The sequence below is a fragment of the Salmo trutta genome, unplaced genomic scaffold, assembly GCF_901001165.1.
Source record: "Salmo trutta unplaced genomic scaffold, fSalTru1.1, whole genome shotgun sequence".
NCBI lineage: Eukaryota > Metazoa > Chordata > Actinopteri > Salmoniformes > Salmonidae > Salmo > Salmo trutta.
This window is the reverse complement of record NW_021823195.1, coordinates 2,416,598-2,443,159: the sequence shown is the minus strand read 5'-3', so window position 1 is coordinate 2,443,159 and position 26,562 is coordinate 2,416,598. Positions and strand designations below refer to the sequence as shown.

General features: G+C 47.6%; 1 protein-coding gene across 15 annotated transcripts in view; it reads left to right on the top strand.

Annotated features, from left to right (window-relative positions):
* The window catches only part of LOC115189542 (probable JmjC domain-containing histone demethylation protein 2C), a 191,190-nt gene that overhangs the window by 64,674 nt on the left and 99,954 nt on the right, over positions 1-26,562 (top strand). For 14 of the 15 annotated variants that reach the window (XM_029748158.1, XM_029748159.1, XM_029748154.1 and 11 more), the window contains exon 3: positions 24,575-24,688. In XM_029748158.1, coding sequence (XP_029604018.1) covers positions 24,575-24,688 — 114 coding nt within the window. Of the gene's footprint in view, positions 1-8,286; positions 8,720-24,574; positions 24,689-26,562 lie in introns of those variants that run through there. The other variant, XM_029748164.1, reaches the window with a different exon arrangement.

Genomic DNA, 26,562 nt, shown 5'->3' with positions numbered 1-26,562 from the left:
GTCTCCAGATATACGGTATTACCCTACAGATACTATAGACTGGCTGGGTTTACGTCTCCAGATATACGGTATTACCCTACAGATACTATAGACTGGCTGGGTTTACGTCTCCAGATATACGGTATTACCCTACAGATACTATAGACTGGCTGGGTTTACGTCTAGTCTCCAGATATACGGTATTACCCTACAGATACTATAGACTGGCTGGGTTTACGTCTCCAGATATACGGTATTACCCTACAGATACTATAGACTGGCTGGGTTTACGTCTCCAGATATACGGTATTACCCTACAGATACTATAGACTGGCTGGGTTTACGTCTGGTCTCCAGATATACGGTATTACCCTACAGATACTATAGACTGACTGGGTTTACGTCTCCAGATATACGGTATTACTCTACAGATACTATAGACTGGCTGGGTTTAAGTCTACAGATATACGGTTTTACCCTACAGATACTATAGACTGGCTGGGTTTACGTCTAGTCTCCAGATATACGGTATTACCCTACAGATACTATAAACTGGCTGGGTTTACGTCTCCAGATATACGGTATTACCCTACAGATACTATAGACTGGCTGGGTTTACGTCTCCAGATATACGGTATTACCCTACAGATACTATAGACTGGCTGGGTTTACGTCTCCAGATATACGGTATTACCCTACAGATACTATAGACTGGCTGGGTTTACGTCTCCAGATATACGGTATTACCCTACAGATACTATAGACTGGCTGGGTTTACGTCTGGTCTCCAGATATACGGTATTACCCTACAGATACTATAGACTGGCTGGGTTTACGTCTGGTCTCCAGATATACGGTATTACCCTACAGATACTATAGACTGGCTGGGTTTACGTCTCCAGATATACGGTATTACCCTACAGATACTATAGACTGGCTGGGTTTACGTCTCCAGATATACGGTATTACCCTACAGATACTATAGACTGGCTGGGTTTACGTCTCCAGATATACGGTTTTACCCTACAGATACTATAGACTGGCTGGGTTTACGTCTAGTCTCCAGATATACGGTATTACCCTACAGATACTATAAACTGGCTGGGTTTACGTCTCCAGATATACGGTATTACCCTACAAATACTATAGACTGGCTGGGTTTACGTCTCCAGATATACGGTATTACCCTACAGATACTATAGACTGGCTGGGTTACGTCTGGTCTCCAGATATACGGTATTACCCTACAGATACTATAGACTGGCTGGGTTTACGTCTCCAGATATACGGTATTACCCTACAGATACTATAGACTGGCTGGGTTTACGTCTCCAGATATACGGTATTACCCTACAGATACTATAGACTGGCTGGGTTTACGTCTCCAGATATACGGTATTACCCTACAGATACTATAGACTGGCTGGGTTTACGCCTCCAGATATACGGTATTACCCTACAGATACTATAGACTGGCTGGGTTTACTTCTAGTCTCCAGATATATGGTATTACCCTACAGATACTATAGACTGGCTGGGTTTACGTCTCCAGATATACGGTATTACCCTACAGATACTATAGACTGGCTGGGTTTACGTCTCCAGATATACGGTATTACCCTACAGATACTGTAGACTGGCTGGGTTTAAGTCTCCAGATATACGGTATTACCCTACAGATACTATAGACTGGCTGGGTTTACGTCTCCAGATATACGGTATTACCCTACAGATACTATAGACTGGCTGGGTTTACGTCTCCAGATATACGGTATTACCCTACAGATACTATAGACTGTCTGGATTTACGTCTCCAGATATACGGTATTACCCTACAGATACTATAGACTGGTTGGGTTTACGTCTCCAGATATACGGTATTACCCTACAGATACTATAGACTGGCTGGGTTTACGTCTCCAGATATACGGTATTACCCTACAGATACTATAGACTGGCTGGGTTTACGTCTCCAGATATACGGTATTACCCTACAGATACTATAGACTGGCTGGGTTTACGTCTAGTCTCCAGATATACGGTATTACTCTACAGATACTATAGACTGGCTGGGTTTACGTCTCCAGATATACGGTATTACCCTACAGATACTATAGACTGGCTGGGTTTACGTCTCCAGATATACGGTATTACCCTACAGATACTATAGACTGTCTGGATTTACGTCTCCAGATATACGGTATTACCCTACAGATACTATAGACTGGCTGGGTTTACGTCTCCAGATATACGGTATTACCCTACAGATACTATAGACTGGCTGGGTTTACGTCTCCAGATATACGGTATTACCCTACAGATACTATAGACTGGCTGGGTTTACGTCTCCAGATATACGGTATTACCCCACAGATACTATAGACTGGCTGGGTTTACGTCTCCAGATATACGGTATTACCCTACAGATACTATAGACTGGCTGGGTTTACGTCTCCAGATATACGGTATTACCCTACAGATACTATAGACTGGCTGGGTTTACGTCTCCAGATATACGGTATTACCCTACAGATACTATAGACTGGCTGGGTTTACGTCTCCAGATATACGGTATTACCCTACAGATACTATAGACTGGCTGGGTTTACGTTTCCAGATATACGGTATTACCCTACAGATACTATAGACTGGCTGGGTTTACGTCTCCAGATATACGGTATTACCCCACAGATACTATAGACTGGCTGAGTTTACGTCTCCAGATATACGGTATTACCCTACAGATACTATAGACTGGCTGGGTTTACGTCTCCAGATATACGGTATTACCCTACAGATACTATAGACTGGCTGGGTTTACGTCTCCAGATATACGGTATTACCCTACAGATACTATAGACTGGCTGGGTTTACGTCTCCAGATATACGGTATTACCCTACAGATACTTGCCGCTGTGTGAGACGGTAGGCCCGTCTACTCTGTGTGTGTACTGCGCTGTACAGTACTCTAGTAATTACAGTGTATAACTATCCATTATGAAATGAATGTTAATTGTCCTCTCTAACACCTTGAAATACAGCGCTCTGGGTTTAATGACAGAGCAGCGGTGTTTAAATTTAGTTTGTGTAACAGCTATGTGATTGTTACTGCTGCTGCAGGGAGCTCTCTCTCCTCTCCTCTCTCTCCCCTCTCCTCTCTCTCCTCTCTCTCCTCTCTCCTCCCTCTCTCTCTCTCTCTCTCTCTTTCTCCCCTCTCCCCTCTCCCCTCTCTCTCTCTCTCTCTCCTCCCTCCCTCTCTCCCCTCTCCCCTCTCCTCTCTCCCCTCTCCCCTCTCTCTCTCTCTCTTCCCTCGTTTTCCTCTCTCTCCCCTCTCCCCTCTCCCCTCTCCTCTCTCCCCTCTCTCCTCTCTCTCCTCTCTCCTCCCTCCCTCTCTCTCTCTCTCTTTCTCCCCTCTCCCCTCTCCCCTCTCTCCTCTCTCTAATCCATCTGTGAAAGTCTTACCGGATCGTGGTAGTGTGTGCCAATTCTCTCCCTCAAATTCTAATTGCTTTATTGTCATGAAATACTATTTGTAGATATTACCAAAGCAGTATTTTTTTATATAACAGTAATATTTTACCTTGTAAGTTGACTGAGAACACATTCTCATTTACATTAACGACCTGGGGAATAGTTATACAAAACATTGTACAAACATTATTGGGCAAGAAGGTAGAGACAACAATACACCACACAAAGCAGCCGCAACTGTCAGTAAGAGTGTTTATGATTGAGTCTTTGAATGAAGAGATGGAGATAAAACTGTCCAGTTTGAGTGTTTGAATGAAGAGATGGAGATAAAACTGTCCAATTTGAGTGTTTGTTGCAGCTCGTTCCAGTCGCTGGCTGCAGCGAACTGAAAAGAGGAGCGACCCAGGGATGTGTGTGCTTTGGGGACCTTTAACAGAATGTGACTGGCAGAACGGGTGTTGTATGTGGAGGATGAGGGCTGCAGTAGATATCTCAGATAGGGGGGAGTGAACGGGTGTTGTATGTGGAGGATGAGGGCTGCAGTAGATATCTCAGATAGGAGTGAACGGGTGTTGTATGTGGAGGATGAGGGCTGCAGTAGATATCTCAGATAGGGGGGAGTGAACGGGTGTTGTATGTGGAGGATGAGGGCTGCAGTAGATATCTCAGATAGGAGTGAACGGGTGTTGTATGTGGAGGATGAGGGCTGCAGTAGATAGATAGGGGGGAGTGAACGGGTGTTGTATGTGGAGGATGAGGGCTGCAGTAGATATCTCAGATAGGGGGGAGTGAACGGGTGCTGTATGTGGAGGATGAGGGCTGCAGTAGATATCTCAGATAGGGGGGAGTGAACGGGTGTTGTATGTGGAGGATGAGGGCTGCAGTAGATATCTCAGATAGGGGGGAGTGAACGGGTGTTGTATGTGGAGGATGAGGGCTGCAGTAGATAGATAGGGGGGAGTGAACGGGTGTTGTATGTGGAGGATGAGGGCTGCAGTAGATATCTCAGATAGGGGGGAGTGAACGGGTGTTGTATGTGGAGGATGAGGGCTGCAGTAGATATCTCAGATAGGGGGGAGTGAACGGGTGTTGTATGTGGAGGATGAGGGCTGCAGTAGATATCTCAGATAGGGGGGAGTGAACGGGTGCTGTATGTGGAGGATGAGGGCTGCAGTAGATATCTCAGATAGGGGGGAGTGAACGGGTGCTGTATGGGGAGGATGAGGGCTGCAGTAGATATCTCAGATAGGGGGGAGTGAGGCCTAAGATGGTTTTATAAATGAGCATCAGCCAGTGGGTCTTGCGACGGGTAAACAGAGATGACTGTTGATGTGATGTGTGTAGTCGAGGTGTTATTATTATTGTCTGTTGTTGTTTTCGCCCAGCCGGGTGAGTCATGCTGGAAGTGACTCTGTCCGTTCGTCCCTTCCTCTCTGTCCGTCCGTCCGTCCCTTCCTCTCTGCCACCTGGAATGTGGAGGATTAGTTCCACTTTAAACAACAGCACCCTTCTCCTGCTGCTGACTTCAAACACGCCTCTGCTTCTCTCTCTGTTTTCTCTCTCCCTCTGCTCTCCCTCCTCTGCTCTCTCCCTCCTCTGCTCTCTCCCTCCTCTGCTCTCTCCCTCCTCTGCTCTCTCCCTCCTCTGCTCTCTCCCTCCTCTGCTCTCTCCCTCCTCTGCTCTCTCCCTCCTCTGCTCTCTCTCCCTCTGCTCTCTCTCCCTCTGCTCTCCCCACTGTGTACTCTCTGTTTAGGGACAAATAGCCTTCTAGTTTGCTCTAGTCTGGTTAATTAGCTCCAATGTGTCAAGTAATTATCTTTTTGTTTTCTCATGATTTGGTTGGGTCTAATTGTGTTGCTGTCCTGGGGCTCTGTGGGGTCTGTTTGTGTTTGTGAACAGAGCCCCAGGACCAGCTTGCTTAGGGGACTCTTCTCCAGGTTCATCTCTCTGTAGGTGATGGCTTTGTTATGGAAGGTTTGGGAATCACTTCCTTTTAGGTGGTTGTAGAATTTAACGGTTCTTTTCTGGATTTTGATAATTAGCGGGTATCAGACTAATTCTGCTCTGCATTATTTGGTGTTTTACGTTGTACATGGGGGATATTTTGGCAGAATTCTGCATGCAGAGTCTCAATTTGGTGTTCGTCCCATTTTGTGAGTTCTTGGTTGGTGAGTGGACCCCAGACCTCACAATCATGAAGGGCAATGGGTTCTATAACTGATTCAAGTATTTTTTGCCAGATCCTAGTTGGTATGTTGAATTTTATGTTCCTTTTGATGGCATAGAAGGCCCTTCTTGCCTTGTCTCTCAGATCGTTCACAGCTTTGTGGAAGTTACCTGTGGCGCTGATGTTTAGGCCGAGGTATGTATAGTTTTTTGGTGTTCTCTAGGGCAACGGTGTCTAGATGGAATTAGTATTTATGGTTATGGCGACTGTACCTTTTTTGGAGCACCATTATTTTGGTCTTACTGAGATTTACTGTCAGGGCCCAGGTCTGTCAGGGCCCAGGTCTGACAGAATCTGTGCAGAAGATCTAGGTGCTGCTGTAGGCCCTCCTTGATTGGGGACAGAAGCACCAGATCATCAGCAAACAGTAGACATTTGACTTCAGGTTCTAGTAAGGTGAGGCCGGATGCTGCAGACTGTTCTAGTGCCCTCGCCAATATATATCTTTAAGAGGTTGGGGCTTAAGCTGCATCCCTGTCTCACCCCAAGGCCCTGTGGGAAGAAATATATGTTTTTTTGCCAGTTTTAACCGCACATTTGTTGTTTGTGTACATGGATTTTTTAATGTTGTATGTTTTTCCCCACAACACCACTTTCCATCAATTTGTATTGCAAACCCTCATGCCAAATTGAATCAAAGGCTTTTTTTATAAGTCAACAAAGCATGAGAAGACTTTGCCTTTGTTTTGGTTTGTTTCTTTGTCGATTAGGGTGTGCAGGGTGACTGTGGTCTGTCGTACGATAATTCGGTAAAAAGCCAATTTGACATTTGCTCACTACATTGTTTTCACTGAGGACATGTACGAGTCTGCTGTTAATGATAATGCAGAGGATTTTCCCAAGGTTGCTGTTGACGCATATCCCACTGTAGTTATTGGGGTCAAATTTGTCTCCACTTTTGTGGATTGGGGTCAAATTTGTCTCCACTTTAGTGGATTGGGGTGATCAGTCCTTGGTTCCAAATATTGGGGAAGATGCCAGAGCTGAGGATGATGTTAAAGAGTTTAATTGGAATTTGTGGTCTGTATATTTTATCATTTAATTGAGGACACCATCAACACCACAGGCCTTTTTGGGTTGGAGGGTTTGTATTTTGTCCTGTAGTTCATTCAAGGTAATTGGAGAATCCAGTGGGTTCTGGTGTCTTTAATAGTTGATTCTAAGATTTGTATTTGATCATGTGTATGTTTTTCTCTCACTGCTCGCTCCTCCCTCTCGCTTTCCCTCTCACCCAGGGGGCTCTGCAGTGGCTCACTGGCAACCACACACACACACACACACACACACACACACACACACACACACACACACACACACACACACACACACACACACCCCTCGCAACGCTCAACGGCAACCACACACACACACACACATTCCAGGAGTTGAGGAGGGGCTGCAGCAAAACTCTGGTCTGTGTTTGGAAGAAGAGAGGGGCTGGTTGTGTAGGATGAGAGAGGAGGGGGAAGAAGAGAGAGGAGAGAGAGGAGGGGGAAGGAGAGAGGGGCTGGTTGTGTAGGATGAGAGAGGAGGGGGAAGGAGAGAGAGGAGGGGAAGAAGAGAGAGGAGAGAGAGGAGGGGAAGAAGAGAGAGAGGAGAGAGAGGAGGGGGAAGAAGAGAGAGAGGAGGGGGAAGGAGAGAGAGAGGAGAGAGAGGAGGGGGAAGAAGAGAGAGAGGAGGGGGAAGAAGGGATGGGTGGGTTGTGTAACATCCTGGTGAAGGATGACTCTGACCCAGTTCTAGCAGGAGAGAGAGAGAGAGGAGGGGGAAGGAGAGAGGAGGGGGAAGGAGAGAGGAGGGGGAGGGGGAGAGGGATTTCTCTGCTGTTTGTTCTCTCTCTCTGCTGATGACAGACTGAATAATACTCCTCCACTGTACAGGAACAGAGAGACAGAGCCCCAGAGAGAGGGAGAGCCTGAGAGAGTGGGAGAGCTCAAGATATTTAATTTAACTTTTGTTTATTATCTATTTCACTTGCTTTGGCAATGTAAACATATGTTTCCCACGCCAATAAAGCCCTTAAATTGGAGGGCGAGAGAGGGAGGGAGGGAGAGAAAGGAGAGCAGGGGGAAGAGTCTATCTGTCTCTCTTCTCTCCTCACTCTGCATCAGTTCCCCTTTTTGTCAGGCACTTAAAATATCTGCCGTGTGGCCGAGCAGGAGGACAGTCTCTCTCTCTCCACAGCCTGACCTCAAGACCAAACCTTGGACCCGGAGAAACACACTTTTTCCTCTTCTCTGTCTCGTCTGTTTACTAAAGCTAGTTTATGGACTGGATCCTCCTGCGTTCTCTAAAGCTAGTTTATGGTCTGGATCCTCCTGCGTTCACTAAAGCTAGTTTATGGACTGGATCCTCCTGCGTTCTCTAAAGCTAGTTTATGGACTGGATCCTCCTGCGTTCTCTAAAGCTAGTTTATGGACTGGATCCTCCTGCGTTCTCTAAAGCTAGTTTATGGTCTGGATCCTCCTGCGTTCTCTAAAGCTAGTTTATGGACTGGATCCTCCTGCGTTCTCTAAAGCTAGTTTATGGACTGGATCCTCCTGCATTCTCTAAAGCTAGTTTATGGACTGGGTCCTCCTGCGTTCTCTAAAGCTAGGTCATGGACTGGGTCCTCCTGCGTTCTCTAAAGCTAGTTTATGGACTGGATCCTCCTGCGTTCTCTAAAGCTAGTTTATGGACCGGGTCCTCCTGCGTTCTCTAAAGCTAGTTTATGGTCTGGGTCCTCCTGCGTTCTCTAAAGCTAGTTTATGGACCGGGTCCTCCTGCGTTCTCTAAAGCTAGTTTATGGACCGGATCCTCCTGCGTTCTCTAAAGCTAGTTTATGGTCCGGGTCCTCCTGCGTTCTCTAAAGCTAGTTTATGGACCGGATCCTCCTGCGTTCTCTAAAGCTAGTTTATGGTCTGGGTCCTCCTGCGTTCTCTAAAACTACAGCAGTGTGTTCTGTGGACTGGACATGTGAACATCTGTTTTGGGCTCTTGTCGTTTTCAGCTCAGAGAGAATCACCCCAAGGGAGCGGTAACCACAGCTTTACTTCCATAAAGGTCATTTAACTGTTGTCTTTGTGTTCTGCTGTTCGCTGTCGTGTTTAGTGAAATTACCTCAACCTTTTTAAGAGTTTTGACGCAAACACTTTGGTCCTTTTTAAAAACCTTCTGTATGGTAGATATTGTGTGCTATAGTTTGTTTAAAAAACCTTCTGTATGGTAGATATTGTGTGCTTGTTTAAAAACCTTCTGTATGGTAGATATTGTGTGCTTGTTTAAAAACCTTCTGTATGGTAGATATTGTGTGCTTGTTTAAAAACCTTCTGTATGGTAGATATTGTGTGCTTGTTTAAAAACCTTCTGTACGGTAGATATTGTGTGCTTGTTTAAAACCTTCTGTATGGTAGATATTGTGTGCTATAGCTTGTTTAAAAAACCTTCTGTATGGTAGATATTGTGTGTGCTATAGCTTGTTTTAAAAACCTTCTGTATGGTAGATATTGTGAGCTTGTTTAAAAACCTTCTGTATGGTAGATATTGTGTGCTGTAGCTTGTTTAAAACCTTCTGTATGGTAGATATGGTGTGCTATAGCTTGTTTAAAAACCTTCTGTATGGTAGATATTGTGTGCTTGTTTAAAAACCTTCTGTATGGTAGATATTGTGTGCTGTAGCTTGTTTAAAACCTTCTGTATGGTAGATATGGTGTGCTATAGCTTGTTTAAAAACCTTCTGTATGGTAGATATTGTGTCCTATAGCTTGTTTTAAAAACCTTCTGTATGGTTGATATTGTGTGCTTGTTTAAAACCTTCTGTATGGTAGATATTGTGTGCTATAGCTTGTTTTAAAACCTTCTGTATGGTAGATATTGTGTCCTATAGCTTGTTTCCAACATTAAGGCTATAGGTATCGCGGTACTGGTGTCGTCCTGCCCCTACTAGCCTAGCGATTGTGATTGTGACGTTTTCCTCCCGTTGTGAACGGTTCAGTCTGTGTTGTTTTGGGACGGCGTGGTCGTTAGAGCCGAAGGGGAGTCTGTCTGCAGGTTGTCTATTAGCTATTAGCTTCCTAGTATGGACCGAGCTCTTCCTGGTTAACGTACTTCCTGCTGAACAGGACGTACCAGTAACTCATTTCAGTTCCAAACAGCAACCAACATCACATCAACACTTTAGCTAAATACTCTGAATACTCTACCTGGCCTGTATACTGTACAATATCAACACTGACTAAATACTCTGAATACTCTACCTGGCCTGTATACTGTACAATATCAACACTGACTAAATACTCTGAATACTCTACCTGGTCTGTATACTGTACAATATCAACACTGACTAAATACTCTGAATACTCTACCTGGTCTGTATACTGTACAATATCAACACTGACTAAATACTCTGAATACTCTACCTGGTCTGTATACTGTACAATATCAACACTGACTAAATACTCTGAATACTCTACCTGGTCTGTATACTGTACAATATCAACACTGACTAAATACTCTGAATACTCTACCTGGCCTGTATACTGTACAATATCAACACTGTAGCTAACTACTCTGAATACTCTACCTGTTCTGTATACTGTACAATATCAACACTGACTAACTACTCTGAATACTCTACCTGGCCTGTATACTGTACAATATCAACACTGACTAACTACTCTGAATACTCTACCTGGTCTGTATACTGTACAATATCAACACTGACTAACTACTCTGAATACTCTACCTGGCCTGTATACTGTACAATATCAACACTGTAGCTAAATACTCTGAATACTCTACCTGGCCTGTATACTGTACAATATCAACACTGACTAAATACTCTGAATACTCTACCTGGCCTGTATACTGTACAATATCAACACTGTAGCTAAATACTCTGAATACTCTACCTGGTCTGTATACTGTACAATATCAACACTGTAGCTAACTACTCTGAATACTCTACCTGGCCTGTATACTGTACAATATCAACACTGTAGCTAAATACTCTGAATACTCTACCTGGCCTGTATACTGTACAATATCAACACTGTAGCTAAATACTCTGAATACTCTACCTGGTCTGTATACTGTACAATATCAACACTGTAGCTAACTACTCTGAATACTCTACCTGGCCTGTATACTGTACAATATCAACACTGTAGCTAAATACTCTGAATACTCTAGCTGGTCTGTACACTGTACAATATCAACACTGTAGCTAAATACTCTGAATACTCTAGCTGGTCTGTATACTGTACAATATCAACACTGTAGCTAAATACTCTGAATACTCTGAGCTGTTATATGCAGAGGTTTGAAACTCTCTTTCTTATTGGTCTATTAACAAATGAACCCCCTGGTGATGTCACCATCCCACCGAAATGTTGGTCCATGCTGAAAGGTTGGCATCACACAGTCGCTGCGGATTGGACGGCGCTACATTAATGCTGCTAACAGCCCGTTCCATCTCATCCCATTATACTCTACAGGGTTGAGGTCTGGGGACGGACCAGGACGCTCTAGTAAACTGAACTCACTGTCATGTTGGAGTCAATGTTTTTCCCCACTCCTCACTCTGTCCAGTGTTGGTGATGACCCACTGGAGCAGATTGTTCTGTTAGCTGATGTACTGGGTCGTTATTTGTCTTGGTGGGCCCGCCTGTTAGCTGATGTTGTTCTGAACTGTTGTACTGGGTCGTTATTTGTCTTGGTGGGCCCGCCTGTTAGCTGATGTTGTTCTGGGTCGTTATTTGTCTTGGTGGGCCCGCCTGTTAGCTGATGTTGTTCTGAACTGTTGTACTGGGTCGTTATTTGTCTTGGTGGGCCCGCCTGTTAGCTGATGTTGTTCTGAACTGTTGTACTGGGTCGTTATTTGTCTTGGTGGGCCCGCCTGTTAGCTGATGTTGTTCTGAACTGTTGTACTGGGTCGTTATTTGTCTTGGTGGGCCCGCCTGTTAGCTGATGTACTGGGTTGTTATTTGTCTTGGTGGGCCCGCCTGTTAGCTGATGTTGTTCTGGGTCGTTATTTGTCTTGGTGGGCCCGCCTGTTAGCTGATGTTGTACTGGGTTGTTATTTGTCTTGGTGGCCCCGCCTGTTAGCTTGCGCTGTTCTCCTTCGACGTCTCTCATCAACAAGCAGAGGACTGCCGCTGACTGGATGATTTTTTGTTCGTCACAACATTCCCGGAAAACCCTAGAATGTTTTTTCAGAGATTTTTTTTAAATGTATTTTATTTCACTATGCAAGTTAGTTAAGAACAAATTCTTATTTACAATGACGGCCTACCCCGGGACAAACCTCGACGACGCTGAGCCAATTCTGCGCAGCCGTATGGGACTCCCAATCACGGCCGGATGTGATACAGCCTGGACTGGAACCAGGGACTGCAGTGACGCCTCTAGCACTGTGATACAGCCTGGACTGGAACCAGGGACTGCAGTGACGCCTCTAGCACTGTGATACAGCCTGGACTGGAACCAGGGACTGCAGTGACGCCTCTAGCACTGAGATGAAGCCTGGACTGGATCCAGGGACTGCAGTGACGCCTCTAGCACTGAGATGCAGCCTGGACTGGAACCAGGGACTGCAGTGACGCCTCTAGCACTGAGATGCAGCCTGGGGACTGGAACCAGGGACTGCAGTGACGCCTCTAGCACTGAGATGCAGCCTGGACTGGAACCAGGGACTGCAGTGACGCCTCTAGCACTGAGATGCAGCCTGGACTGGATCCAGGGACTGCAGTGACGCCTCTAGCACTGAGATGCAGCCTGGACTGGAACCAGGGACTGCAGTGACGCCTCTAGCACTGTGATGCAGCCTGGACTGGAACCAGGGACTGCAGTGACGCCTCTAACACTGAGATGCAGTGCGTTATACCACTGCGCCTCTCGGGAGCCCGTAATCCATTCCACCGACCATCCTACCATGCTCAAAGTGGCTTTAGGTTACTTGTTGTGTCTTCTAACGTTCAATCTGACAGGAACTGGATGTCTGTCTGCCTGATTTATATAACAAGCCATGGCCAAGTGACTCACGGTCTGTAAGAGCCATCCATATTGAACCGGCTGGTGTACCTAATAAACTGGCCAATGAGTGTTGACTGCCAGACAAGGTTCATATTTCATGAAAATGGAATTTGGCAATAAAAAACGAAATGGAAGGGAGGAAAAAACAGCTTTCTCCTGTCTTGCCTGCCAAGGAGTTCTTGTGAGCTCTGGTTTTTCTCATAGAGCAGGAATGTGGTGCTACATGTAGCTAGCTACCTGGCTGGGAACAGGTCACGTTGGGCTCTCATAGAGCAGGAATGTGGTGCTACATGTAGCTAGCTAGCTGGCTGGGAACAGGTCACGTTGGGCTCTCATAGAGCAGGAATGTGGTGCTACGTGTAGCTAGCTAGCTGGCTGGGAACAGGTCACGTTGGGCTCTCATAGAGCAGGAATGTGGTGCTACATGTAGCTAGCTAGCTGGGAACAGGTCACGTTAGGCTCTCATAGAGCAGGAATGTGGTGCTACGTGTAGCTAGCTAGCTGGGAACAGGTCACGTTGGGCTCTCAGAGCAGGAATGTGGAGCTACGTGTAGCTAGCTAGCTGGGAACAGGTCACGTTGGGCTCTCATAGAGCAGGAATGTGGAGCTACGTGTAGCTAGCTAGCTGGGAACAGGTCACGTTGGGCTCTCATAGAGCAGGAATGTGATGCTACGTGTAGCTAGCCAGCTGGGAACAGGTCACGTTGGGCTCTCATAGAGCAGGAATGTGGTGCTACGTGTAGCTAGCTAGCTGGCTGGGAACAGGTCACGTTGGGCTCTCATAGAGCAGGAATGTGGAGCTACGTGTAGCTAGCTAGCTGGCTGGGAACAGGTCACGTTGGGCTCTCATAGAGCAGGAATGTGGTGCTACGTGTAGCTAGCTAGCTGGGAACAGGTCACGTTGGGCTCTCATAGAGCAGGAATGTGGTGCTACGTGTAGCTAGCTAGCTAGCTGGGAACAGGTCACGTTGGGCTCTCATAGAGCAGGAATGTTGTGCTACATGTAGCTAGCTAGCTGGCTGGGAACAGGTCACGTTGGGCTCTCATAGAGCAGGAATGTGGTGCTACATGTAGCTAGCTAGCTGGGAACAGGTCACGTTAGGCTCTCATAGAGCAGGAATGTGGTGCTACGTGTAGCTAGCTAGCTGGGAACAGGTCACGTTGGGCTCTCATAGAGCAGCAATATGGAGCTACGTGTAGCTAGCTAGCTGGGAACAGGTCACGTTGGGCTCTCATAGAGCAGGAATGTGGAGCTACGTGTAGCTAGCTAGCTGGCTGGGAACAGGTCACGTTGGGCTCTCATAGAGCAGGAATGTGGTGCTACGTGTAGCTAGCTAGCTGGCTGGGAACAGGTCACGTTGGGCTCTCATAGAGCAGGAATGTGGTGCTACGTGTAGCTAGCTAGCTGGGAACAGGTCACGTTGGGCTCTCATAGAGCAGGAATGTTGTGCTACGTGTAGCTAGCTAGCTGGGAACAGGTCACGTTGGGCTCTCATAGAGCAGGAATGTAGAGCTACGTGTAGCTAGCTAGCTGGGAACAGGTCACGTTGGGCTCTCATAGAGCAGGAATGTGGTGCTACGTGTAGCTAGCTGGCTGGGAACAGGTCACGTTGGGCTCTCATAGAGCAGGAATGTGATGCTACGTGTAGCTAGCTGGGAACAGGTCACGTTGGGCTCTCATAGAGCAGGAATGTGGTGCTACGTGTAGCTAGCTGGCTGGGAACAGGTCACGTTGGGCTCTCATAGAGCAGGAATGTGGAGCTACGTGTAGCTAGCTAGCTGGGAACAGGTCATGTTAGGCTCTCATATGTAGAGGACTGGAATATAGAGCTGCACACTGACAGCTTGGCTGGTCATGTAGAGGACTGGAATATAGAGCTGCTCACTGACAGCTTGGCTATTCATGTAGAGGCAGAGACTGATTGTGTGTGTCTGTGTTCTGTAGGGACAGACTGATTATGTGTGTTCTGTAGGGAGAGACTGGTTGTGTGTGTTCTGTAGGGAGAGACTGGTTGTGTGTGTTCTGTAGGGAGAGACTGATTGTGTGTGTTCTGTAGGGAGAGACTGGTTGTGTGTGTTCTGTAGGGAGAGACTGATTGTGTGTGTTCTGTAGGGAGAGACTGATTGTGTGTGTTCTGTAGGGAGAGACTCGTTGTGTGTTTTCTGTAGGGAGAGACTGTGTGTTTTCTGTAGGGAGAGACTGATTGTGTGTGTTCTGTAGGGAGAGACTCGTTGTGTGTGTTCTGTAGGGTGGGACTCATTGTGTGTGTTCTGTAGGGAGGGACTGATTGTGTGTGTTCTGTGGGGAGAGACTGATTGTGTGTGTTCTGTGGGGAGAGACTGATTGTGTGTGTCTGTGTTCTACTGTGACCTTCATCAGATAGCAGCGTTCTATTCCCCCCCGGCTGTCGGAACCATTCACAGGATGATGAAGCCTCCACACACACACACACACACACACACACACACACACACACACACACACACACACACACACACTACTTAGCTCTGCATGAGCTGCAGCCCACTCCTTTGCATTCCAGTGCACTCAGCCTTATCAAATATTTACTGTTGAGTTATGGCTGCGGCCGGCTCTGCAAGGGAACGGACAGGGAAGGCTGATGTTTAGGGCTGCGGCCCGCTCTGCAAGGGAACGGACAGGGAAGGCTGATGTTTAGGGCTGCGGCCCGCTCTGCAAGGGAACGGACAGGGAAGGCTGATGTTTAGGGCTGCGGCCCGCTCTGCAAGGGAACGGACAGGGAAGGCTGATGTTTAGGGCTGCGGCCCGCTCTGCAAGGGAACGGACAGGGAAGGCCGATGTTTAGGGCTGCGGCCCGCTCTGCAAGGGAACGGACAGGGAAGGCTGGTGTTTAGGGCTGCGGCCCGCTCTGCAAGGGAACGGACAGGGAAGGGAAGGCCATTATTACGGCATCCCTCTGTCTGTCAACACACAGCAGTCTGCGGGAGGCTGCAGTCTGCGGGAGGCTGCAGTCTGCGGGAGGCTGCAGTCTGCGGGAGGCTGCAGTCTGCGGGAGGCTGCAGTCTGCGGGAGGCTGCAGTCTGCGGGAGGCTGCAGTCTGCGGGAGGCTGCAGTCTGCGGGAGGCTGCAGTCTGCGGGAGGCTGCAGTCTGCGGGAGGCTGCAGTCTGCGGGAGGCTGCAGCTGCAGTCCGCCGGGAGGCTGCAGTCCGCCGGGAGGCTGCAGTCCACCGGGAGGCTGCAGTCCGCCGGGAGGCTGCAGCTGCAGTCCGCCGGGAGGCTGCAGTCCGCCGGGAGGCTGCAGTCCGCCGGGAGGCTGCAGTCCGCCGGGAGGCTGCAGTCCGCCGGGAGGCTGCAGCTGCAGTCCGCTGGCTGGGAGGCTGCAGTCCGCTGGCTGGGAGGCTGCAGTCCGCTGGCTGGGAGGCTGCAGTCCGCTGGCTGGGAGGCTGCAGTCCGCTGGCTGGGAGGCTGCAGTCTGTACGTCTGCCGCTGTGTGTCTTATTACAGGACGGGGAGAAACGGTCATTTGAAGGTCAACATCTAATTTCCTTTCATTTGAAACATGATTACTGGGGTCTGAGTCAAACAATACAGCCTTTATGAGAAAGGGATGTTTGGAAGAGGGACTGCAGAACCAAAGGGAACTGACCCACGCTGTATCCCGTTTTACCAACAGGGATCAGTGCTAGTTAGTACTCTATGCTTTGGCAGAGTTGATGTTATAGTGGCCATTTTGTTGCGTCTTGTTTACAAAAGGTATTTAAGACTGTGAGAGATTAGTGTTATTTCTGTCTAACAGGTGTGTTCTCTTTATATCAGCCAGGCCTGCTGAACCGTCTGAGGTTTAACAGTGTTTATACTGGTCTGTTTCTCTGTTATATTACTGTGGGAAACCAGGTTATATTACAGGGTGGAAACCAGGTTATATTACTGTGGGGAACCAGGTTATATTACTGTGGGAAACCAGGTTATATTACTGTGGGAAACCAGGTTATATTACTGTGGGGGAAACCAGGTTATATTACTGTGGGAAACCAGGTTATATTACTGTGGGGAACCAGGTTATATTACTGTGGAAAACCAGGTTATATTACTGTGGGAAACCAGGTTATATTACTGTGGGAAACCAGGTTATATTACTGTGGGAAACCAGGTTATATTACTGTGGAAAACCAGGTTATATTACTGTGGGAAACCAGGTTATATTACTGTGGGGAAACCAGGTTATATTACTGGGGGAAACCAGGTTATATTACTGTGGGGAAACTAGGTTATATTACTGGGTGGGAAACCAGGTTATATTACTGTGGGGAACCAGGTTATATTACTGTGGGAAACCAGGCTATATTACTGTGGGAAACCAGGTTATATTACTGGGTGGGAAACAAGGATATATTACTGTGGGAAACCAGGTTATATTACTGTGGGAAACCAGGTTATATTACTGTGGGAAACCAGGTTATATTACTGTGTGGGAAACCAGGTTATATTACTGTGTGGGAAACCAGGTTATATTACTGTGGGGAAACCAGGATATATTACTGTGGGAAACCAGGTTATATTACTGTGGGAAACCAGGTTATATTACTGTGTGGGAAACCAGGTTATATTACTGTGGGGAAACCAGGTTATATTACTGTGTGGGAAACCAGGTTATATTACTGTGGGGAAACCAGGTTATATTACTGTGGGAAACCAGGTTATATTACTGTGGGAAACCAGGATATATTACTGTGGGAAACCAGGTTATATTACTCTGTGGGAAACCAGGTTATATTACTGGGTGGGAAACCAGGTTATATTACTGGGTGGGAAACCAGGTTATATTACTGGGTGGGAAACCAGGTTATATTACTGGGTGGGAAACCAGGTTATATTACTGGGTGGGAAACCAGGTTATATTACTGGGTGGGAAACCAGGTTATATTACTGGGTGGGAAACCAGGTTATATTACTGGGTGGGAAACCAGGTTATATTACTGGGTGGGAAACCAGGTTATATTACTGTGGGGAAACCAGGATATATTACTGTGGGGAAACCAGGATATATTACTGTGGGGAAACCAGGATATATTACTGTGGGAAACCAGGTTATATTACTGTGGGAAACCAGGTTATATTACTGTGGGAAACCAGGTTATATTACTGTGGGGAAACCAGGATATATTACTGTGGGGAAACCAGGATATATTACTGTGGGAAATCAGGTTATATTACTGTGGGGAAACCAGGTTATATTACAGGGTGGAAACCAGGTTATATTACTGTGGGAAACCAGGTTATATTACTGGGTGGGAAACCAGGTTATATTACTGGGTGGGAAACCAGGTTATATTACTGGGTGGGAAACCAGGTTATATTACTGGGTGGGAAACCAGGTTATATTACTGGGTGGGAAACCAGGTTATATTACTGGGTGGGAAACCAGGTTATATTACTGGGTGGGAAACCAGGTTATATTACTGGGTGGGAAACCAGGTTATATTACTGGGTGGGAAACCAGGTTATATTACTGGGTGGGAAACCAGGTTATATTACTGTGGGGAAACCAGGATATATTACTGTGGGAAACCAGGTTATATTACTGTGGGAAACCAGGTTATATTACTGTGGGAAACCAGGTTATATTACTGTGGGAAACCAGGTTATATTACTGTGGGGAAACCAGGTTATATTACTGTGGGAAACCAGGTTATATTACTGGGGTGGGAAACCAGGTTATATTACTGGGGTGGGAAACCAGGTTATATTACTGGGGTGGGAAACCAGGTTATATTACTGGGGTGGAAACCAGGTTATATTACTGGGGTGGAAACCAGGTTATATTACTGGGGTGGAAACCAGGTTATATTACTGTGGGAAACCAGTTTATATTACTGTGGGAAACCAGGTTATATTACTGTGGGAAACCAGGTTATATTGCTGGGTGGGAAACCAGGTTATATTACTGTGGGAAACCAGGTTATATTGCTGGGTGGGAAACCAGGTTATATTACTGGGTGGGAAACCAGGTTATATTACTGTGGGGAACCAGGTTATATTACTGTGGGGAAACCAGGTTATATTACTGTGGGGAAACCAGGTTATATTACTGTGGGGAAACCAGGTTATATTACTGGGTGGGGAAACCAGGTTATATTACTGGGTGGGAAACCAGGTTATATTACTGGGTGGGAAACCAGGTTATATTACTGGGTGGGAAACCAGGTTATATTACTGTGGGAAACCAGGTTATATTACTGTGGGAAACCAGGTGTTATTACTGTGGGAAACCAGGTTATATTGCTGGGTGGGAAACCAGGTTATATTACTGGGTGGGAAACCAGGTTATATTACTGGGTGGGAAACCAGGTTATATTACCGTGGGGAAACCAGGTTATATTATTGTGGGAAACCCAGGTTTGTCTTTAAAAGAGAAGTGTGTCTGATCTCTCACTTTCAAAATTCAATTCAAGGGCTTTATTGGCATGGGAACTCATGTTTACATTGCCAAAGCAAGTGAAATGGGTAATAAGCAAAAGGGAAATAAACAGAAAACATTTCACTCACAGACGTTCCAAAAGAATAAAGACATTTCAGATGTCTTATGATGTTCAAATAATGAAAGTACAAAAGTGAAAATAAATATGGGTTGTATTTCCAATGGTGCTTGTTCTTCACTGGTTGTCCTTTTCTTGTGGCAACAGGTCACACATCTTGCTGCTGTGATTGGTCACTGTGGTATTTCACCCAGTAGATATGGGACTTTATCAACCTTGGGTTTCTTTAGGAATTCTTTGTGGGTCTGTGTGTCTCTCTGACCGACTGCCTCGATTCTGTCTTATGTATCAACATTTGCTATGTTTTTTAATTGTATTTTTTACAGTGGATAAAAGCAGAGACTCAGAGCTAGATAATTGTATATATTACACTACAGTTGAGGAACAGTGGCAAAGTAATTCTGCTTTGAAAGTTGCTGAACTTTTGAGAAAATGTCCCTTGAATGTACCTACTGGAGAGCTCTTCTTTGTCTCCACCCATTCAGCATCGTTCACACCCTCTAAAGCTTTAGCCCCACCCATCTCTTTAAGGATTAACCTGTGAGGCTGTGGACTAAACAACCAACGATTTCAAGACTAAAGGCTGGTTTATACTACGGGTGTGTTCGTACATTTAATCTGGCGTGCCAGAGTGTGGGCCCCCCCCAGAGTGTGGGCCCCCCCCAGAGTGTGGGCCCCCCCAGAGTGTGGGCCCCCCCAGAGCATTCGTAAACTCAGAGCGTTGTCAGGCCGAGGAGTAGGGTTGATCCGAGCGTTCTGACCCAACAGCAGCGACGCGCCCAATATAAGTGGCTAACGTTGGCTAGAGTGCTCTGAAATCTGAGTAGACAGAGCGAATTTACCAGCTATGTCTATCAACAGTTGTCACAGTAACATTATGAATATTCTATTGAAATGGTTACTTGCGTAGTGGAGTGTTTTGTTTAGACATGTAGCTAGCTAGCTGAACAATGACCCATAATCCCAACTCATCACGTTACTACCCTGCATAGTGGAGTGTTTTGTTTAGACATGTAGCTAGCTAGCTGAACAATGACCCATAATCCCAACTCATCACGTTACTACCCTGCATGAATCTGCAGGTAGATAACCAACTAGGTTCTTTGTTATCTAACATTAGGCTATAACTAGCAATGCAAATGGCTCTGAGAGAGTAATATTACTATACAGATCATACATGTAATGTTAGCTAGCGAGCCAGCCAGCTAACGTTAGCTAGCTAACAGTACGCTTTAACTTGAAATGAAAATTACTTTCTGACACAATGGTCAGGTATTCCGCCACTGTACTCGCTGTCTCTCTCTTGCTGTGTCTCTCTCTTGCTGTGTCTCTCTCTTGCTGTCTCTCTCTCTTGCTGTCTCTCTCTCTTGCTGTCTCTCTCTCTTGCTGTCTCTCTCTCTTGCTGTCTCTCTCTCTTGCTGTCTCTCTCTTGCTGTCTCTCTCTCTTGCTGTCTCTCTCTCTTGCTGTCTCTGGCTCTCTCTGGCTCTCTCTCGCTGTCTGGCTCTCTCTCGCTGTCCTCGCTGTCTGGCTCTCTCTCGCTGTCTGGCTCTCTCTCGCTGTCCTCTCGCTGTCCGGCTCTCTCTCGCTGTCTGGCTCTCTCTCGCTGTCCTCTCACTGTCCGGCTCTCTCGCGCTCTCTCGCGCTGTCCGGCTCTCTCGCGCTTGCTGTCTCTGTCGCGCTCGCTCGCTGTCTCTCTCTCTCTCTCTTGCTTGTTCTCTCGCTGTCTCTGTCTCTCTCTGTCTGTCTCTCTGGCTCTCTCTCTCTCTCTCTCTCTCTCTCTCTCTCTGGCTCTCTCTCGCTGTCTCTGTCTCTCTCTCTGGCTCTCTCTCCGCCTCTCTCTCTCTCTCTGTATGTCTGTGTCTGTGTGAGTTTCTATATTTATCTGCCCTAGGACAGTCAGATGGAGCTCCTGCCTGCAGTGCAGTTGCACCACAGGGTTGTTTGGACAGCAGCTGTAGCCTCGTTTCAACTCCTCCGATCAGGGACTGTTGACACACAACACTGGCTGTCTACCAAATGGCACCCTATTCCCTATGTAGTGCACTACCTGGCACCCTATTCACTATGTAGTGCACTACCTGGCACCCTATTCTCTATGTAGTGCACTACATGGCATGGTTGGGTTGTGGTTGGATTGTGGTTACGAAAGTGCTGTTCCTGTGTTGTTCTCTGGACAGTACGGTACTGAACTCTGTTCCTGTGTTGTATACATAGACTGGTCTCCCTTAGTGATGGTCCCCTACCAGACGGTGTTTAGTGATGGTCCCCTACCAGACGGTGTTTAGTGATGGTCCCCTACCAGGCGGTGTTTAGTGATGGTCCCCTACCAGGCGGTGTTTAGTGATGGTCCCCTACCAGGCGGTGTTTAGTGATGGTCCCCTACCAGGCGGTGTTTAGTGATGGTCCCCTACCAGGCGGTGTTTAGTGATGGTCCCCTACCAGGCGGTGTTTAGTGATGGTCCCCTACCAGGCGGTGTTTAGTGATGGTCCCCTACCAGGCGGTGTTTAGTGATGGTCCCCTACCAGGCGGTGTTTAGTGATGGTCCCCTACCAGGCGGTGTTTAGTGATGGTCCCCTACCAGGCGGTGTTTAGTGATGGTCCCCTACCAGGCGGTGTTTAGTGATGGTCCCCTACCAGGCGGTGTTTAGTGATGGTCCCCTACCAGACGGTGTTTAGTGATGGTCCCCTACCAGGCGGTGTTTAGTGATGGTCCCCTACCAGGCGGTGTTTAGTGATGGTCCCCTACCAGGCGGTGTTTAGTGATGGTCCCCTACCAGGCGGTGTTTAGTGATGGTCCCCTACCAGGCGGTGTTTAGTGATGGTCCCCTACCAGGCGGTGTTTAGTGATGGTCCCCTACCAGGCGGTGTTTAGTGATGGTCCCCTACCAGACGGTGTTTAGTGATGGTCACGGCGGTTGTCCTTAACTTCTCAGAGCAGACCATGGTGATGTAACCATCAACCAGCACAGAAACAGACACACATGGAACATTCTAGCCTTGTAATATATACAGAGATCTGTACTGACAGAACCAGATAGCATGGGACTCCACTATACTGACAGAACCAGATAGCATGGGACACCACTATACTGACAGAACCAGATAGCATGGGACACCACTATACTGACAGAACCAGATAGCATGGGACTCCACTATACTGACAGAACCAGATAGCATGGGACACCACTATACTGACAGAACCAGATAGCATGGGACTCCACTATACTGACAGAAACAGATAGCATGGGACTCCACTATACTGACAGAACCAGATAGCATGGGACACCACTATACTGACAGAACCAGATAGCATGGGACACCACTATACTGACAGAACCAGATAGCATGGGACACCACTATACTGACAGAACCAGATCGCATGGGACACCACTATACTGACAGAACCAGATAGCATGGGACACCACTATACTGACAGAACCAGATCGCATGGGACACCACTATACTGACAGAACCAGATAGCATGGGACACCACTATACTGACAGAACCAGATAGCATGGGACTCCACTATACTGACAGAACCAGATAGCATGGGACACCACTATACTGACAGAACCAGATAGCATGGGACACCACTATACTGACAGAACCAGATAGCATGGGACACCACTATACTGACAGAACCAGATAGCATGGGACACCACTATACTGACAGAACCAGATAGCATGGGCTCTCGACCCGCTCCACTACAGCCCCGTGGATAGGGGGTTGTGCCCGGCCCTCCATTTCCTGTTGTCCGCGATCAGCTCCTTTGTCTTGCTGACGTTGAGGGGAAGGTGTTTGTCCTCGCACTACACTGCCAGATCGCTGACCACCTCCCTGAACTTCTGACCGGTAGTGTAGATTGTTATCTGTTGGACCGTTATGTGGATTGGAGTGGGTCCGGGGTTGGACCGGTATGTGGATTGGAGTGGGTCCAGGGTTGGACCGGTATGTGGATTGGAGTGGGTCCACGGTTGGACCGGTATGTGGATTGGAGTGGGTCCAGGGTTGGACCGGTATGTGGATTGGAGTGGGTCCAGGGTTGGACCGGTATGTGGATTGGAGTGGGTCCAGGGTTGGACCGGTATGTGGATTGGAGTTGGTCCAGGATTGGACCGGTATGTGGATTGGAGTGGGTCCAGGGATTCTGGGGTGACTGTGTTGATGTGAGCTGCCACCAGCCTTTCAAAGCATTTCATTTTTAGATGTGAGTGCTTTGGGTGGTAGTCATTTAGATAGGTAACCTTGGCGTTCTTGGGTACAGAGACTATGGTGGTCTGCGAGATCACACAGTCGTCCAGAACAGCTGGTGCTCTCATGCACGGTTCAGTGTTGCTTGCCTTGATGTGAGCATAGAAGGCATGTAGGTCGTCTGACCGGCCAGCACCAGACAGTATGACTGTGGGTGCGTTGTGGTTTACATCATGTAACTCTAGTAATAACAGCAGTCACCTGAAGTTAAACTTCTAATGAATCCCATTAACATTCCCTGGTTTAGATTCATGTTACTGATATAAACTCTAGGTTAACATTCCCTGGTTTAGATTCATGTTACTGATATAAACTCTAGGTTAACATTCCCTGGTTTAGATTCTGCTCTGTTTCCTGCTCTGTTTCCTGCTCTGTTTCCTGCTCTGTTTCCTGCTCTGTTTCCTGCTCTCTTTCCTGCTCTCTTTCCTGCTCTGTACCCTGCTCTGTACCCTGCTCTGTACCCTGCTCTGTACCCTGCTCTGTACCCTGCTCTGTTCCCTGCTCTGTTCCCTGCTCTGTTCCCTGCTCTGTTCCCTGATGGGATTTGAAAGGGAGTCTGTCTGATCTAGAATCCTCCCTTCTCAGACACACGCCCAGGCCACGTGATGGTGTGTTCCTGTACTGTAGCAGTTGGAATGCATCTGAGTGGCTGTGTGACTGTGTGTGTGTGTTGCTGCAGCAGTGAGATAGATGGAGGGAAGATGAGAGTTGAGCCCTGCAGGCAGGCTGATAGACAGTGACATCAGAGATGGGTGATCAGCGGGGGGAGGAAGAGAGGGAGAAAAGAGGAGGAAGAGGAACATCAAAGAGCGACAGGCTGCCTTTGAACTGTCTGATAGCAGCAGCTCTCTGGTGCAGCGTTCCTCTCTTTAGTTGTCTGTCTGTGTCTATAATGACTTCCATTATTATCATTATTATCTGCTATTATTCCTCCCTGCAAACAGCTGTGTTAATTCTGCAGACTGACTAAATGTTTCAGACGTTCATTGCTGGTGAGATTCTGCCTGTAATTCCCTCCACCTTCTAGGGAATAAAATGTGAATTATTTGTACAGATGATAGTTTGAAAAGAAAAGACATGGAAGGCTCTAACGGTTAGTGTTGTTCTTGTTTCAGACGTTCAGACCTCTGGTGGGGAAGGCTACTCTGGGCTCCATCACAGCTGTTGAGTTCTTCTCTGACAGACAACTGGACTTCCTGTCCGACCGCGGAGCATACCAGCCCTACCAGGTCAGTGGACACACACCCGTACACACATGATTACCTCGCTGTGGTCACTGGCTCGTCTGTGACACGGTCAAATGAAAGTTCTGGTGGTCCTTATTCCGTTATGGTGTCATTTCCTGCTCCGCCAATCTGATATTATGGAGGAATTCTCCTAGGCGTCTCTGGAGAAAGACCTGGTCGTTTAGTTGGAGGAATTCTCCTAGGCGTCTCTGGAGAAAGACCTGGTCGTTTAGTTGGAGGAATTCCCCCGGGCGTCTCTGGAGAAAGACCTGGTCGTTTAGTTGGAGGAATTCCCCCGGGCGTCTCTGGAGAAAGACCTGGTCGTTTAGTTGGAGGAATTCTCCTAGGCGTCTCTGGAGAAAGACCTGGTCGTTTAGTTGGAGGAATTCCCCCGGGCGTCTCTGGAGAAAGACCTGGTCGTTTAGTTGGAGGAATTCCCCCGGGCGTCTCTGGAGAAAGACCTGGTCGTTTAGTTGGAGGAATTCTCCTAGGCGTCTCTGGAGAAAGACCTGGTCGTTTAGTTGGAGGAATTCCCCCGGGCGTCTCTGGAGAAAGACCTGGTCGTTTAGTTGGAGGAATTCTCCTAGGCGTCTCTAGAGAAAGACCTGGTCGTTTAGTTGGAGGAATTCCCCTAGGCGTCTCTGGAGAAAGACCTGGTTGTTTAGGAAGGAGAGGAGGGACAGTGTGTTTCAGAGACAGGAAGGAGAGGAGGGATGGTGTGTTTCAGAGACAGGAAGGAGAGGAGGGATGGTGTGTTTCAGAGACAGGAAGGAGATGAGGGAAGGTGTGTTTCAGAGACAGGAAGGATAGGAGGGACGGTGTGTTTCAGAGACAGGAAGGAGAGGAGGGACAGTGTGTTTCAGAGACAGGAAGGAGAGGCGGGACGGTGTGTTTGAGACAGGAAGGATAGGAGGGACGGTGTGTTTCAGAGACAGGAAGGATAGGAGGGACGGTGTGTTTCAGAGACAGGAAGGAGAGGAGGGACAGTGTGTTTCAGAGACAGGAAGGAGAGGAGGGACAGTGTGTTTCAGAGACAGGAAGGAGAGGAGGGACAGTGTGTTTCAGAGACAGGAAGGAGAGGCGGGACGGTGTGTTTGAGACAGGAAGGAGAGGCGGGACGGTGTGTTTGAGACAGGAAGGAGAGGCGGGACGGTGTGTTTGAGACAGGAAGGAGAGGCGGGACGGTGTGTTTGAGACAGGAAGGAGAGGAGGGACGGTGTGTTTCAGAGACAGGAAGGAGAGGAGGGACGGTGTGTTTCAAAGACAGGAAGGAGAGGAGGGACGGTTCCTCTTTAAGGAATACCTGGGATAGGATAAAGTAATCCTTCTAACCCCCCCCCCCCCCTTTAAAGGATTTAGATGCACTATTGTAAAGTGTTTGTTCTACTGGATATTATAGGTGAATGCACCAATTTGTAAGTCGCTCTGGATAAGAGCGTCTGCTAAATGACTTAAATGTAAAAAATGTAAATGTGTGTTTCAGACAGGAAGGAGAGGAGGGATGGTGTGTTTCAGACAGGAAGGAGAGGCGGTGTGTTTCAGACAGGAAGGAGAGGCGGTGTGTTTCAGACAGGAAGGAGAGGAGGGACGGTGTGTTTCAGAGACAGGAAGGAGAGGAGGGGCAGTGTGTTTCAGAGACAGGAAGGAGAGGAGAGACGGTGTGTTTCAGAGACAGGAAGGAGGTGGTGAGGGGCTGAGGGTTGTTGTGAGGGGCTGAGGGTTGTTGTGAGGGGCTGAGGGTTGTTGTGAGGGGCTGAGGGTTGTTGTGAGGGGCTGAGGGTTGTTGTGAGGGGCTGAGGGTTGTTGTGAGGGGCTGGGGGTTGTTGAGAGCGGCTGGGGGTTGTTGTGAGGGGCTGGGGGTTGTTGAGAGGGGCTGG